We start from the raw sequence: 16,420 nt of genomic DNA on the forward strand, positions 1-16,420 counted from the left end.
AAGACTATTATTTCCATTCTTAAAAATGCTTCGTACATTTTTTTTGTTCCCTAACAACAATATTGAGTAAAGTGGAATCAAACATTTCAATGTGCAAAAGTGAATGTTCCTAAACACTTACGTTACATACCGTCTTACATTTCTTATGAGTGTACTGTGTATGTATGAATATGTGAAGGTAATTTAAAGTGACATAACTTCTCTTTTCCTATTGCCATCAAGATATTTTTTTTTTGTTTACTTCGTTTTGGGTCTAGTGGTCTTTTTCTTCTTAATTTTGGAAGAATATCAAGTTCAAATCCCTGTGATAAAAAAAAACTATACATTAGTTTCTGATTAAAAAACATATGCTAGTTTTTTTTGGTGTGTGTGTGTGTGGTTATAATCGCAAATTATATGCAAATAAATATTAGAGATGAGAAAATGAAAAGTTATACAACTTAATAGAAAATGTTGGATATATATTAGGTATGTGTACTAAATAATATTATATTGAGAGACCACAGGACACCACGAGCTTCATAGAACAAACGCCAACAATAAATTGAGCATTTCAGATTAGGTTCCCACACACTCTCTATCTCTGCTCTTGTGAGTTGCGGCTAGGGTTTTCTCTCTCTCTCCTCTTCTTCTCTCCTTCTCTCCTTCTCTAACCCCTAAAGATTCAATCTTTCAGATCTGTTTCTCTCTATAATCTCGAAAGCATCTATATCTCAATACATAAATGGAGATATTGGTAAGGTAGGGTCTCTCTGTCGTCTTTGACAGCAAGAATCTCAAGAAGTTAGGGTTTCTGTGGTGGGTATATTGAGAAAATGGCGACCATGAACCCATTTGATTTGTTGGGTGACGATGATGCCGAGGACCCGTCGCAGCTACTCGCAGCCCAGCAACAGAAACTGGCTGCGGCACCCAAGAAGGCTCTTCCGGCTCAGAACAAGTCGGGGGCTCAGGGTCAAGAGACCAAGCCGGCTAAGCTGCCTTCCAAGCCTGCACCTCCTGCTCAGGCTGGTGAGATTTTTGGTTTTGAGCTCTTGCTCTATGTGTAGTTCTAAGTGAATGAGTTGTGGGCTATTTTCTTTGTATTCTGCTTGGCTATTTGGTTTTTGTGAGGTTCTTTGGGTCTTTGCTTATAGACTGGAATTGATAGTACTGATAAAGTTGTGATTGGAGATGGGTTGTCTTCTGTTTGTTTTCATTTGGGTTTTATGGAATCCTGGCTTCTCTGTTATTTTCTTCATTTAGTTGTTTGTGGAACTGACATTTTTTTGTGTCCTGGCTGTTTATTTAGATTTGGGTTTTTGTTTTTGTTTTTCGTTTTTTCGTTTTTCGTTTTCCTTGAAGTTGAATGCTGTGTGTCCTTAAATGTTCTCAAGAGAGAGGGAAAATATAAATTGGATTGGTATTTGTTACATACATTGTAGGCATAAGAATGTATACACCCACGCCTGCACATAGATTTTGTACACAAATATATATGTCCGTGTACATGTTTGCACATGTATTCTAGTATACGCCTATTAATTGGCATATGTACAATACACGCATGCATATTTTATTAGATGAATAATGGTACTTTCATTTAGAAATGCATGCTTTGCATGCAAGTATACACAAAAGATATCATTCAGATTAACAGTTTTGTAAGTATGTGTATGAATTGATTAATAGTGTGTTTTACTTTTGTTCCTCTTGTTAGATATATTGTCTTGTGGTACCAAGTGGTACTGGTGTTTTTGTCACGATTACATCTAGGAAAATATTGTATTATGTTTGCTTTGGAAAATACATTTTGAACCTCCTTGAATCCCTTAAAAGGTAAAACCATGGAAATTTTTTGTTTTGTTTTGTTTTGTCCTCTTTTTTATGAAATGGAAGTGGGGAAAAATAACAATGTGGAAAATTGTATTTCACTATTTTGTTTGCTAAAGGATATTCTGTTTTCAAATGGTTCTTTTAGAGACAATGACTACATGTTGCTTTTTCACTGCTATATATGATTTATATAGTGTTCGCCCTTAAGCTGGTGTTGAAATGTACCAGGTGAAACCTTTCCTGTGCCTATTATGAAAATTAAATTTTTTTTTGTATCATGTACTTCGTTATCTCGAGGGCATGTTCTGTGATGTTTTTCTTGAAGTTCCCCTTTCTTACTGTTGTTTACTTAATTGTTTCTTTTTGAACAGTGAGGGAATCAAGGAATGAAGCTGGTGGAGGTCGTGCAGGTGGACGTGGACGTGGATATGGATATAGCCGTGGACGCGGTGGTGGTGGGTACAATCGTGAATCACCCAATAATGAAATCACATTCACCAACAGTGGAGCACCTGCTGGCCAAGGTGCTTTTGAAGATGGTGATGGAAATCAGTCTGAAAGGCGTGGCTATGGTGGACCTCGTGGTCCTTACCGTGGTGGTCGCCGCGGTGGTTTCGGAAATGGGGAAGTAGGTGACGGGGAACGCCCTCGCAGGGTATTTGAACGTCGTAGCGGAACTGGGCGCGGGTAAATATTAATTTTGTAGTCCATTTTAATCTGCTATATACTTTCACTTCTGGAAAGGAGAATCTTTGTTTAATATACTTTCAACTTCTTTTATTCTGTTTGCAGAAGTGAAATCAAACGTGAAGGTTCTGGGCGTGGCAACTGGGGATCAGAAACAGATGAACTTTCACAGTAACTACATCTCTTTTACAACCCAATTGCATTATCACTTTAAAATCTCTTTTCCTACCTAGGTTTCTCTTGTTAAGATGCTTTCTGTTTTTGTTAGTCTCTCCCTGATGTTTATCATTTTTCATATTTAGGGTGACCGAAGAAGTTGCCAATGTAACTGAAAGGAATTTGGGTGATGAGAAGCCTGTGGGAGAGGTAGATGCAGCAGATGGAAACAAGGAGACACCTGCTAACGAACCGGAAGAAAAGGAACCCGAGGATAAGGTGAGTGGCTTTCTTCTTCATTCTAAATTTTCCACTGGAATTTCTTTTGATAACTAACTCAAAGATGAATAGTATCTGTAAATTAGATATTTTGTTGTTCTTCAAGATCTCTTACCATGATTTATCACAGGTCAATGTCTCATTTTCCAGTATCTGTAAATTAGAGTGTTGTCTTGCCCGCTTATCTACAACTTAGCATATTATCCTAGCTTTTAAGCTTTGTGTTTACGCAGCTTATTATTTTGTCATGGTTTGTGAATAGGAAATGACTCTTGAAGAGTATGAGAAGGTGCTTGAGGAGAAGAGGAAAGCCCTGCAGGCACTTAAGACTTCTGAGGAAAGAAAGGTTGACACTAAGGAATTTGCATCTTTGCAACAGCTATCAAACAAGAAGGGCAATGATGATATCTTCATTAAATTGGTGAGATCTGATTATCCTTTTTATGTCTCTAAGTTCATGTTCATCTTGTGGAACTTAACATCTCAATAACTGTCCATGCCTTTTGACCTTTTCTTCTTTACAGGGCTCTGACAAGGATAAGAAGAAAGAGGCTGCTGAGAAGGAAGAAAAGTCCAAAAAGGTACGATAGCCTAACCCTTTTTTTTGGTCGAAACGATAGCCTAACCTCGCCTGGAATTTTCATCCTATCTATTTATTTATTCTCTATCTTGGCACCTTATAGGCCTATGGCCTTCTAGGAGGTCTATTCTTGCTTTCATTTACCTGTTCTGCCTTTTTTTGTTGCCACTTTGGCGGTGGAGGTTGTCTAATCCACCGGCCTTGTGGAAACTATTGCACTGGCCTTGTAATGTGTGTGCTGGCCTTAATGGACCAATGCCCATGCTTTAAAGACGTTATGGTGCAGACTTATCTACCATGCTTGCTAGAAATACCTTTCTGCTGTCTGTTTCTTAGATGGAAAAATGATGTAGATTTATGCACCTCTTTCTATTACACATATTGATTGAGATTTTGTCTTAGCACGCCAAGTACTTACAGGAATGACCCATTTGTTGGCCTCTGTTACATCTGCTCTTGATTCCCACCCTTTAGGAGTCTGCACTGCACATCTGTGTTTGCATATTTAAGTGCTAGCAATGCCGATATTTTTATGTTGGACTGTTACACCCCCTCTTGATTATCACCCTTGATGAGTTTGCACTGCATCTGTCTTTGCATATATGTTAGCTTCCTTTTTTCATTCCAAATAGAATCCAGTTTCCATCCTACTTTTGCAAGGGGTTTTCTCCAATGGAAGGTGAGTGCTGTAGGATTGTTGTTGGATGTGAGTACTAATCTATTAGTGGTTTCACCAATTGATTGTTACTCGAATCCTACAACAATACCATAGCACTCATCCTGCATTGGAGGAATAGTCTTTCTTGTAATACATAGTTGAATGGAACATGGGGTGACTTTATTCGTCTCCCATCCCTTACTGTCTGTTCACCAGAATCTTTAGTTAATGCTTTATTCCTATCATTAGAAGAGTTCTTATTCGCAATAGGAACATAAACAAAATAATGTTGGGAGATGAGCTGATATCCAATTCCTTAGTCCTTTAGCAATCTTTGCAACAGATGCTTGTAGTGTGCCTGTTTAGAATTTTGTTGAATATCTTGTGGTGCAGAAACAACCATGATGTCTAAAATTGATTGGATGTCTTAGGTAGTGTTGGCTTGAATCACTTACAAAGTTCAAAAATTCTTATTTTTGTTTGCCTTCTGCAATATAATTTCTGAATTTGATTAAAAGTATTACTAAAAATTCCTTTCCCAATTTTCTGTTATGTTTTGCTCTGCATGACACAAGACATTGTTTTTCACTTCCAACCTATGACTGCAGAAAAGCATTTCTGTTACTTGTGTGACATTGTGGTAAATGTTTTTGGTGATTTGCTTTGTTTTCTCATCTAATAAAATTTATTTCTTGTTTTCTTCATGGGTGATTCTGAACTCTTTTTTTTTTGTTTTTTTGGTTTGGTGGTCCTAGTCTGTCAGCATCAATGAGTTCTTAAAGCCTGCTGAAGGAGAAAGGTTCTACAACCCAGGTGGGCGTGGCCGAGGGCGTGGTCGTGGTCCCAGGGGAGGGTTTAGCAACAACTACTCTCACGGCAGTGCTGCAGCACCATCCATTGAAGATCCTGGGCAGTTCCCAACCTTGGGGGGCAAGTGAGATTCTTAAGAACCCGACTTACAGTCTCGATGACATTCAATTTTTGGGTTCTTTCCTTTCTTCTGAAGCAGGAAATTGACTAGAATAATTGGATTTCCTGTATTAATTTTTTTTATAAAAAATTTATGACTTAAAATTGTAAATTTCAGTTTCGTATGTACCCCTAGTAGTTTTTGTTCTCTTTTTTTCTTTTTCTATCCTTATGCAATGTTCTGGTTTTCTGACTTTGGGGCATGTGAAAGGATTTATTCGTTACCAGATATAATCCTTGACCAGTTTTGTTTTCAATGGATGTTCGGCTCTTTTTAGTTTGTCTGGATTCCGGAACCAAGCAGTACTTGGTTCCCTTGGAGTCGAGTTTTCACAATTGTCTTCTCTTGATGACATGGAAAATCATAAATGTTTTCATCTATATGTCCTGAAAGTGTTTTTGATGTCTCTTTTGAAGTATGCCCCCCTAGGCATGTTGTTCTCATTTAGATTCCTTTCACTGCTCCGTTCCCACTGTCAAGCTCCAAAAGTTATCTACTGAATTAATGTTCTAAGGTCTTAGGCAAGACACAACGTAACGAGGTGGATTGAACTCCCAGGGAGGATCAAATCTGGCTTTGTCTTATCCCTAATTCCTTGGAAATTAGGTACTTGGTTTTGAAGGGTGTGTAGGATAAAGTTCAACTTGCAAGTACTTTTCTGAGTAACTCTTTATTGTAAAATGTTTCACTAAATATACATTTGAGTACCATTAAGAGTAACGAGGCCAGAGGCCATACGTTTTCCTTGACCGGATTTTCCTCCATTTGGATTTTAAAGGCAAGGTTTTAATGAGGCTACACTTGTTATGTTATTGAAGTTCCAGTTTTTCCTTTTTGTACTATGACACTGTTGTTTCAATGAAGTTAACTCACTTTGATTATTTTTTTTTTAAATTTTAAAAAAGGAGTATCATTAGAGTAATGTTTTATTTCTTTTACGAGTTTTAGGTCGCAAGTTGACCAAATTTTACTTACTAGCGTGCTAAACTTTACCATTTTACCATTTTCGTAAATACATTTTGTAATTTTTTTTAGTCTTTTGGAGTGTTAGTTTAAATTTAGTTTTCACTTTCTAACTTTGATCTAGTACTAAATGAAAAATAGTAATTTGATTGATTCTAATATTGAAAATACTTTTAATCCAGACGACATTGGCCCCGATCTACCTTTTAATCCAAACGCGCTTGTTTTATCCTTTTTTATTGGACCAGTATGGATAGCATTGAGGATTGTTGTTTCCTTAAATCATGTCATTATGTGATCATTCCTTGTATTAACAAAAGCTCCTTACATTTTTTTTTTGTTGAATCAACATTTGTGAGATTTTCAAAAGATGATAGATATTCTTGGTGCTTCTGTTCCATAATTCACTGCATCTTTGCGCTCAAGACGAATTGAATTAACCAAAACTGAGGCTTAAAGTAACTTTCAGGCTGTAATTGGATAACCAGAGTTACAAGCACAATAATAATATTCAACATTGAGCGAACACTGCAACATCAATAGGCTATATAGCTCCCACCTGCACATTAATTCAATCTTCAAAACAAAGGCCCTACTTTGGTCCTGGTGGTGGTGGTGTATTGAAGCCAGAACTGAGGTCTCCGTGGCCGACCGGTGTCTCGGAGGAGGCAGAGGCAGGCTGCAGAATCAGAGTGATGGAGGAGGGAGACACCTCACTCTTACAAACAGGGCACTCCGGATGGTCGAGGCAGAAGATCTGCAACCAATTTTGGAAACAAATCCCACAGAACAAATGGCCACATGAATTCACCGCTGGCTCTCTTGCCATTTTCAAGCACAAATTGCAGTCGAAATAGGAAGCACATCTTGGTGGAGACAATGGCTCTGGAAAAGTCGCGTAAGAGGGTGAAGAGTATGATGGACCAAACTCGCTCTGTGGGCTGTTGATCTCATCAAGTTCCTCGCTTTCTTGTTCATCATCATCATGTTGATGATGGGTAGAGCTTGAATTATCACTTTCATGGGTAGAAGATGAACCACGAATTGATTGAAGAGCAGAGCTATGAGACTCAAAAGGGTCGTACTGAGGACCAGTGTTGCTGCCTTCCATGGGAGAAGAAGAAGCATCACAAGGACTGCAAAGCTTAACTTCAGAACAAGATTCAAAACCAGAAGCAGATTCATCTTCATCCATGAGATCATATTCTTCTGGTTCTGGGATTCTAAAGTGGAAAATCTCAGGGCGCTTCATAACTCGCATCCTTGGCTTGCCGCTTTGAAACCCACGCTTGATCATACTTTCCTTGTTGGAAGCCATAGACCCAGAATGCCAAGAAACGCAAAGAAATTGAACACCCAAAAAAGAAGCCTAATCAAGAACCAACCCAAAGCCAAATTCAAGAACAAATGACCACCCGCTAAACTAGGGGTTTCTTAAATAGTAGGGTTGTGATTTCCCAATTGACTTCCAAGTCTACAAGGAGCAGTTGTACGACTAGAAATCCTTGGTCTCCAAGTTTTCAATAGCTGTCACCTCTTTCACTTTTCCTTTGGCTAAATAACCCTTTTCATTTAAAAATAAAAAATTAAAAAAGACCCTTTTCATTTCTGGGGGAAAAAAAAAGGTTTATAAGGATGGGATGCGCCCACGGTGAGACAAAGTAAAGTAGCTTTTGGGCCTAGACGCAAATTACCCTATTTAACTCCCTTATCTATTTCTTTTTCGTAAAAGAAGCCGAATGTCAGTGGCTTCTAGCTCAGTTAGTTGAGCTCTTCTACCTCTACTCACCTACGTGGTCAAAGATTTGAAAACCTGAGATACCAATGAATATTTGTGTAAATCCCCCTCCCCATCGCTTGTACTAGAAAAAAAAAAACCGAGCACATCAAACTTCTATAATTTATTTTCATCTTTTGCTTAAGCTAATTAAAGTAACCTCTCTATGTGGATTTGAATAAGAGATTGTGAGGTAGCAAATCATCTCAAAGAACATTAACTGTTACAAGTGAGCTTCTCAGTTTATTAATTTCACTTGCTCATACTAAGTGGAAGGTTTAGTTGTACTATATTTACTGATCATATGTGGCACAAGTCGGTTCTATCTATACGAGAAATGTGATTAATTAGCAATATCATCATTAAGTATATGTGGCATTACTCGATTTTGTCAATGAAGGTTATTTTTATTGAAATAAAAAACAATTAGAAACTCGAGGGGTTTCTAAATGGACACTGAGTATAAGCTTGAGGGGGTTTCTAAATTTACTCAATATATATATATAGGTCAAAAGAGTGGAATAATTCATTAGAAATCACAAGATACATGACTGTCTGCCAAACTGGTACATCTTCTAGCCAATAAAACTTTTTATTGGAAAATAATCCTTTTCGATTTTTATAAAAAAAGAAAAGCCTTTTTAATTATTGAAAAAAAAAAATATTACTGTTGGGTTGGAAACAAAGCCCAAAGGTCGAATAAACGTGTATGGGTCCAATAAAATATTGCCTCCTCCTCCCTTTTCTAACCAAAAAAAAAAAAACAGAGAAAGGAAAAGGCTCCCTTTTCTCTATCAGAAGCCCGCGGAAAAAAACCGTGCACAAAGATTTATATAATTTCACATCTTCTGCTTCAGCTAAAGTAAGCTCTCTCTCTCCCCAAAATTTTCTGATTATTTTTGTTAAAATATTTTGCTGTTTGTTATTTGAATAACCTTTTGTGCCTGTTAGCTGTTTGTGAGAAGTTCTCTGATTTAATTTTCTTTTTGGGTTTTTGCTTGATAAGCGTCAAGATTTACAATTCTAATGATCTGGATTTGCCGCGTTATGGAGAAAGTTTTAAAATTAAGGAAAAAGGGTTTAGCTTTCAGGTTTTTCTTATATAATTTGAACTTGCCAAAGTAAGAGTCTTTTGGAAAGTTCTCCATTAATCAGCCTGTGTGTCTCTTTTATCAATCAGTTTTTGTCAGATATATAATGAGGAGGAGGAAGGTAAGACCTGGAAGATAAAGTGGAAATAAATATTACACTTGATGGTGAACATTTGTGCAAGGGTATTAGGTTTCTATTGGCTCACATATTCAGCACCTTCTATAGAGAAAGCCTAGAATGAATTTGGAAATTTTTTCTCTAATTCTTAAATCTATCCGCCATGCTCAGGCTTGGTGATGAATTAAACTTGAAAGATTAAAGCCAAAAGGAAGGCAATTTAGTGTGTAATGTGTATCTAATTTTAAACATAAATAAATATATAGTTCATTGCTTGCTCTACTGCAATTTCTATTGTGTTTATGTAGTACTCTCACTCCTTGGATACTGTCTACATATACCAGAAAGAAAGTCATTTCTTTCATCTTGTTAATTTCTATTAAACTGTGGCTCATCCCAGTCTCAGTTCTGTTAATTGTCAATTTTCCTTACAGTTAATTATGGACCGCTGGCGTGGAGTTCTAAAGGTCCCATTGAACCCTAATGCCAGTTCCTGCTACCAAGTTGCAGCATCTCTTTGCCTTTCACGTACTTCCAAAACACTAACCGTAAGTTCTGTATACTCAGCCCTTTGAATAACTCAAAGACATGCAAACCTTTGTTTCCTGTCTTCAACTGAATTCTTCTGAAACATTCACACCTTAGTCAGGATATCTTCTTTCTCCCGAAAATGTTAGAAATATATGACCACTAATTTCCTATGAGGCATAGTGTTTGAATTCTGAATGTATCTGCCTTTTCTTCAGGACAGATCTTAAACCCTTGCTATATTTTTTCTCCTATCTGACTTTGGAAGAATGAAGACTTGATTGTGTCTTAAAATTTCCTGGGAGACAGGTTCCTTCAGCAAATGCTATCTTTTTCAATGGAGATCGAGTATCAGGCACTGGGAATCCAGTGATTGAGAGGCTATCTGACTTACAAAATATAGCTGAAATACTGGTCTCGAAGATTGGTGATTCAACCAATGCTTGGGTTATTGATGCTTCTGTTTTCAATGGGCCTTTTGCTGTGTATCACGACTTTGTCCCATCCGTTAATCAATGGGGAGAGCCGAAGTCATACTGCCCTGTTGGATCCCCAGCTTTTGGGTCGATTATTTCGCTCTTATCAAGTTGCCTTCAACAGGTACATATTGACCTGACGTTGTAGTGTTTCTGGCATCATTATTTTTCTTGGTTATTAAATCACTCAAGTGTTATTTGCTCAAGTCTACTTTTTGTGTGGAAGAGAAGAGTGTTCAGGCGATGAAATATGCTCTGTGTAATGTCAATGATTGTCAAAATTTAAACTGGATAGACTAAGGCTATACTTAAAAGACTCATCCTTCTTTTGAACTCTGAATCACTTTAAGCAGTAGATGGTTCTCATCTCTAAACTTTTGACAGTTGCAGGTCAAGAATGACATTGCGAGAGGGAAAGAATTGCTTAAACCAGGAATATCTGCATCACATTTTGATCTACCTAAAACATTATTCTTTGGATTCAGCAAGGGTGGCACTGTACTTAACCAGCTAGTTACTGAGCTTGGCTTCTCAGATGTTAAACCCTCTGGAGATCCACCACTCTTGGAGGAAAAGAAAATTGGTGTCAAAGACGAGATTCATATCATACCTAGAACAAAACAAAGCCTGTTAAACAGCATCAGAGAAATTCATTACGTGGATGTTGGATTAAATTCCCCTGGTGCATATATCACTGACCATAGCATGATTGAGAAAATCCCCGAATGCCTAATACAAGGAGCTAGAGGAATCAGTTTTGTCCTTCATGGAACTCCCAGGCAATGGTGTGACAGCAGACGACCTTGGATACGAAAAGAAAAAGACAAATTGGTTCATCTGCTGGAGTCTGAATCTCAGAGAAGTGGAGGAAAATTACAGGTGTTTGAGAAATTTTATTTTGCTGATAGGGCCCCGGATTTGCAGATGCATTTTGAAGTAATTGATAAATTGGATTTGAGTTAACAGCTGTAAGTAGACCAAGATTATTGTAATTATATTGTAAAAAAAAGTAAATGGAAATATTCATTGGAAAACTTTTTATCATTCTTTTATACAAGTGATCTATTAAGATTGAAGGCCTCATATTCTGATGGTTCTTCTGCTTCAATCTGAAGCTCAGAGGTGTGAGACATTTTTATTTTGCTGATGGGCACCTGATTTGCCGATGCATTTTGAACTAAATAAAAAAATTGGATGTGAGTTTAAATTTGTAAACTGTCATTGTTTAATTGTATTATGAAAAAGAAAGCAAATTGACTTTAAAAAATTGTATTATCATTGGCTTTTTGATTACATTGTGAAAACACCATGACTGGTAAAAGTGACTTTTGCTTCTTTGTACTATAAACAAAATACACAATATATCTTGTACTATATTAAGCTTCCTGCAGCACCCAAAGCTCTCCGCATTGACTGAATCTTCAAAAGCAAAGCCCCCCCTTTGATCTTGGTGGAACATTTAACTCAAGGTCTCTGTTGCATACCGGTGTCGGCCTAATCGGAATAATCGATGAATCAAGCACCTTACTATGACAAACAGGGCACTCCATTTGAGAGGTGAAAAAGTGCAGCCATTTGTCCAAACAATCCCCACAGAACAAATGACCACATGGAGTCACCACTGGCTCTCTTGCCATCTTCAAGCACAGCTTGCAGTCAAAATAGAAAGCAAGTCTTGGTGGAGACGATGGCTCTGGACTTGCTGGGCAGAATGAAGCGCCAAGTTCATGGCTTTCTTGCTCATCATCATCGTCTTGATGATGGGTCGAGCTCAAATCGTCCGGAGGTGAGGTAGAACATGAACCACAAACTGAATGAACAGCAAAGCTATCAGACTCAAAAGGGTCGCCGCCATTGTTGCTACCTTCCATGGAAGAAGAGGCCTCACAAGGACTGCAAGGCTTAATTTCAGAACAAGACAGGGCAACGGGTTTATAACCATAGGCAGATAATTCTTCTTCATCCATGAGATCACATTCTTCTGGTTCTGCTTCTGGAATTCTGAAGCGGAAAACCTGAGGGGGCTTCATAACTCGCATCCTTGGCTTGCGGCTTTGAAACCCAACCTTGATCACTTGTGGCATACTTCCGTTCATGGAAGCCATAGATTCACGGCTGACCAAAACAGAGCAGACCCAGAACGCAAGTAGTGGACACTGAGATGAGAATAGAGTTGTAGGGTTTCTAATTTCCTACAGACATCAGGTATATATAGGTATTCGGGTTTGCTTTCGAGATCCTAATTCCACTAGGAAAAGCAAGATTTCGTGGTCCGCAAGTTTTCAACGGCATATGACCGTTGTAATTCTTGTATTTAGCCTTATTTTTATTTTTAAAAAGACCCTTTTGATTTTCAGTGAAAATAATATTATAAATCATAAGATTTAATACACCCGTTTAGAAATTCCTTTAACTTATTTTTCGACACAAAATCACACTCTCCCCAAAATACCCTAATTATCTTTGTCTTTTTATATGTACTTTGGTGAAAACAGGAAAGTTTTCAAGACGAGCCCTTTTGTAAATAAGAATCAGAATTGAAGCATTCTTAACAAATCTTTCATCTCGGATCAAATTCACTCTGAGCTCCTCTCATTTACGGCAAATTCAAAGCAAGTCCAGGCTTCGGACCCAGTAACAAAAAAAAGCCAAGTCTAGGCCCAAAGAGGCTTTCTTTGTTTGCTGCTCAGCTGCTGCGCGTACAGTGCACATCGGCCAAATATTTTTATCTAATTCCCTGTCCCAAAACGTTTGGGACCAGGACAAAAAATAGAAAGAAAGAAGAAGCCTTACCCACAATCTAGAAGAAACGCTGATAAGGTAGAAGGTGTTTTTTTCACTCCACAGTTTTGGTCCAAGCCTTGACAAAAACTAGGAGTAGTCATGGGGTTGGGCTAGGATCTTTCAGTATGTTTCTTTATGTTGTCTTTCTGGTGCTATCTGTTTTGCATGAGGTGTTGGTGGCTTTGGCTGTAGCTTCTAGCCTCCATCCACCTATAGCTGTATACAAATATCTGGTTCCACCCTTGGCCTCTTGTTTGCCCTTATTTTATTGTCTACTTAATATCGTGCCGCCATAGCCCAATTGCTCTGAAGAGTAAAAATATCATCTGGCACAGAAAAACTGGTGCCACATTAAGGTAGCAACAACCCATACCATGTGCCCTAATACGTATATTTGCTTTAATGCATACAATGTACTGTGCACAATAGAAAGTTTGGTTTTTAGTTTGTTTTGTCCCTGTTCATGTGTAAGAAAAACCAGCAACCAACCACCCCCATGTGATTCGCAAATACTATAAAAAGTCCAAAAACAAACAAGGAAAAAACTGCCCCATGCATGTGATTGATTTGCCATTACAAATCAAAAAACAAGTCAGAAACAAGAACCCTGACTAACTTGTTGCATATAATAAGTGCATTTACTTGTTTGTTTGCGAGTTTCTCTTCTCTTTGTATTTTCCGATGCTTGTCTCAATGAGAAGCTCAGAAGGCATCAGTTGAGGGCTTTGAATGAATTCATGACCAAAGCTGTCCTCATATATATGATGGCTAAGCTAGCTGTGATCAAACAGAGCCAATAATTTTCCATATCAAAATATTTTTTTATATAATCATGTTCTTTTTTTTAATTAATGTGTAATATTGATGAAGCAAAATGAAAAAGCTGTTTCCCATGAATTAGTGAAGAAGCAATTGGGGGGGACATCAGATAACTCTTCTCTATAATCCTTGCTCATTTCCTTACCTTGCTAGATGTTGATGGTTTTGAAAACAGTTCCGAAATTGATAAAGAAAAGATGTTGAACCATAAAAATGCAACCCCTGTAGTCTTTAAAGTATGTTGTTGGTTTATTTTATGTCCTTCACTACTTAAAATGGAGTTTTGATGTTAGTTTGTGTGTGTGTGTGTGACGCAAAGGAATTTATGTGTACAAGTACATGAAAAATAGGTTATCCATGCATAATGTGTTTGATACTCCTTCACAAAATATACTTATGGCATGTTTGCTAACTTGGAATGAGGTTGAACGTGCATTGAAGTGAGTATGAGTCACTCCCACTCCTAAGCATTTTCATTGAACTGTTTACTAATTGTCTGGAATCAGAATTAAATTGAGCTCGAGAAAGAATCCAGGTAAACAAACAAGGTTGGTTTTGCCTGCAGCCTGCAGAGTCTGGATTAAAAAAATTTCTTGAGATTTCTTTTAAACTTACTTAATCACTCGCTATTTCTGCTTCTCTTTCACCCCTTGTTTTAAATATTTTTTTCTTTCAATAGCTATGTAACTTTGACGGAGCTGAAAATGAAAATTGCTTATCCAATTAACGAGAGAGAGAGAGAGAGAGAGAGAGAGAGAGAGAGAGATTCTTTCAAATTTCAGTATTTTTTCTATTTTTGAAAATTAATGTTGATAAATTATCCGTAATTAATCATTAGTTGAAGTTTGAATTGTAATAAGAGATTTTTTTTTTAACTTCCCAATCAATTTCTCTTAAAAGCATATTACTACAAATAATGTAATTTCTTTCAATCTTTTTTTGCATGCACACTTTCACTAGAGAAATAATAATATTTTTATTTTAAGAATAAATATTTTTTTCCCTGTTAATTGTTATTGGTTTAAATACAAATTAAAAGAAGGTTTTTATTGCTTTTTTTTTCTCCCTCCAATCTAAAGAAAATGGTTTCTTAAATAATATTGAACCTTCTCACTGCATAAAGACTGAATAAAACATTCCAACGGGGTCTAACTCGATGAAAAAAGACATTAATTTGCAAATCAGAGATTTAAGATTCAAAACTCCATATCTTTAGTTGTTTGAAATATTAATGGGGCAAGAATATGATTAATAGTGACTCAATTTCCCAAGAGTAGCTCAAAGGAAATTCATAGGCCGAGCGGGCTCAAGAAAATCTTGATTGCATACGTGTTGGGGTTGGAAGGACCCATTCACGACAGTGAAATCGGAATGATTCAAAGTGGGGTCAGAAACGTGTTTGTAAACAAACTGTGATTTGATCCAAGGCGACAAAGACCTCCACCTAAATCCATCCACGATAGTGAAATTGGGGAATTCATTGGTGGAGCATAGAGGCCTATAAAACGTGAGCCCACAACTGAGGAATTTTTAGGTCCTCAATTATCCTCTTTTTACTTAAACCATATCCCCTCGGTTCTAATGGCCAGAGCCATCGACCCGACTGTTGAGAGCATCCTCCATTGTGTTAAACTTGAGTAAAGGCTCTTATTGTAATTTTCTGAAGAAAAATTAAACGATTGAGCCACTTTTGTGAGAAACTTTAATATTGATGTTTTTGTTTGTGTGGCTATTAGAGCACTTCCACCCCATTTTCTTTCAACATGGCAAAAGGGGGCCTAAGCTCCAAAAATAATTTCCATCCAAGGAAAAATTGGCATGGCAAGAAGTGAGCCATGAAACTGAGCAAGCTCGAAGGCAAGATTTACCTGGGTTGTTGCCTGAGTAAGTTGACATCATACTAATGTCAATGTGATGTCAGCGACCAATTTAAATACCAAAAAAGTTAAAAAAAAGAAAGATGAAAAAAACCAAAAAATTCAGAATTTTTTTCTATAAATACCCAGCATGTTTTTCACTTCCCACACCAAAATCCATACAATTTCCTCTCATCATATCTCATATGAATAGTAGTTGCCCTTGAGTTGCCATGGCAATGGATGGGAATACATCAAAAAAATTGCTAGAGCAGTCACCATTCACATGAATAGTGTGTGCCCTTACTTGTCTTTGCCCTTATCCTTTACCATGATACAATGAATAGAAGTGCTCTTAGGAGGCCACATAGGTGGTATGTGAATTAGCTATTTCTAGCCTTTCCTTTTGGTCGGTATACGCTAACCAAGTGGCAATTAAGCTTGTAATAGATATTTTGTAGAGAGAGTTGCTCTCATTGTGAATCAATTTCAAAAATAGAGAAATAAGTCTGGATTTCTCTTTGAAGCTAGACCTCTGAGTTCCAATTCCAAAATTCTCTTTCTCTTATTTGTGCATAATCTCTTGAGTGATTTGCTACTAGTATTACCAAAAAATTCCAACACATTGAAGATCGAAGTATAGCATAACAAATTTGAAAGATCTAGGGCCTCACAATTCATTGCCAATTGGTTTTGAGTTGGATGTTAACATTCTAACATAGTATCAAAGTCAGGTTATTCACGTGATAGGATCAACAACCTCACGTACTCTTATGCCAGCCAATAAAAATTGTCCACATGTTAGGAACATAAAACCTCACATGAGGGGACGTATTGAAAGAACCTGACATTATATATGGAAA

The 16,420-nt window shown here is 37.3% G+C and overlaps 3 protein-coding genes across 5 annotated transcripts; 2 read left to right on the plus strand and 1 right to left on the minus strand.

The window, feature by feature from the left end:
- Positions 1-482: 482 nt before the first annotated feature.
- On the plus strand, positions 483-5,401 carry LOC103331622 (RGG repeats nuclear RNA binding protein A-like). The gene is made up of 7 exons (XM_008234268.2): positions 483-1,011; positions 2,187-2,502; positions 2,608-2,673; positions 2,805-2,937; positions 3,200-3,358; positions 3,462-3,518; positions 4,931-5,401. Exons 1-7 carry the CDS (start codon positions 816-818, stop codon positions 5,111-5,113), a joined length of 1,110 nt encoding a protein of 369 aa, XP_008232490.2. The 5' UTR covers positions 483-815; the 3' UTR covers positions 5,114-5,401.
- A 3,201-nt stretch (positions 5,402-8,602) lies between these two features.
- Positions 8,603-11,181, plus strand: LOC103331625 (uncharacterized). Of its 3 annotated transcripts, none has more exons than XM_008234270.2 (4): positions 8,603-8,747; positions 9,529-9,642; positions 9,932-10,222; positions 10,483-11,181. In XM_008234270.2, the coding sequence occupies exons 2-4, from the start codon at positions 9,535-9,537 to the stop codon at positions 11,059-11,061; spliced, it is 978 nt and encodes a 325-aa protein (XP_008232492.2). In that variant the 5' UTR covers positions 8,603-8,747; positions 9,529-9,534; the 3' UTR covers positions 11,062-11,181. The 3 variants fall into 3 exon arrangements, with proteins under 3 accessions (XP_008232492.2, XP_088908332.1, XP_088908331.1); XM_089052206.1 differs by having other exon boundaries at positions 10,489-11,181; XM_089052205.1 differs by lacking the exon at positions 8,603-8,747 and having other exon boundaries at positions 8,763-9,642.
- Positions 11,182-11,298: 117 nt separating this feature from the next.
- LOC148917204 (uncharacterized) lies at positions 11,299-12,323 on the minus strand. The gene has a single exon (XM_089052207.1). The coding sequence runs from the start codon at positions 12,201-12,203 to the stop codon at positions 11,520-11,522; it is 684 nt and encodes a 227-aa protein (XP_088908333.1). The 5' UTR covers positions 12,204-12,323; the 3' UTR covers positions 11,299-11,519.
- Between the last annotated feature and the right edge of the window lie 4,097 nt (positions 12,324-16,420).

This window comes from Prunus mume, linkage group LG5 (genome assembly GCF_029339155.1).
Source record: "Prunus mume cultivar Tortuosa linkage group LG5, ASM2933915v1, whole genome shotgun sequence".
Classification (NCBI taxonomy): domain Eukaryota; kingdom Viridiplantae; phylum Streptophyta; class Magnoliopsida; order Rosales; family Rosaceae; genus Prunus; species Prunus mume.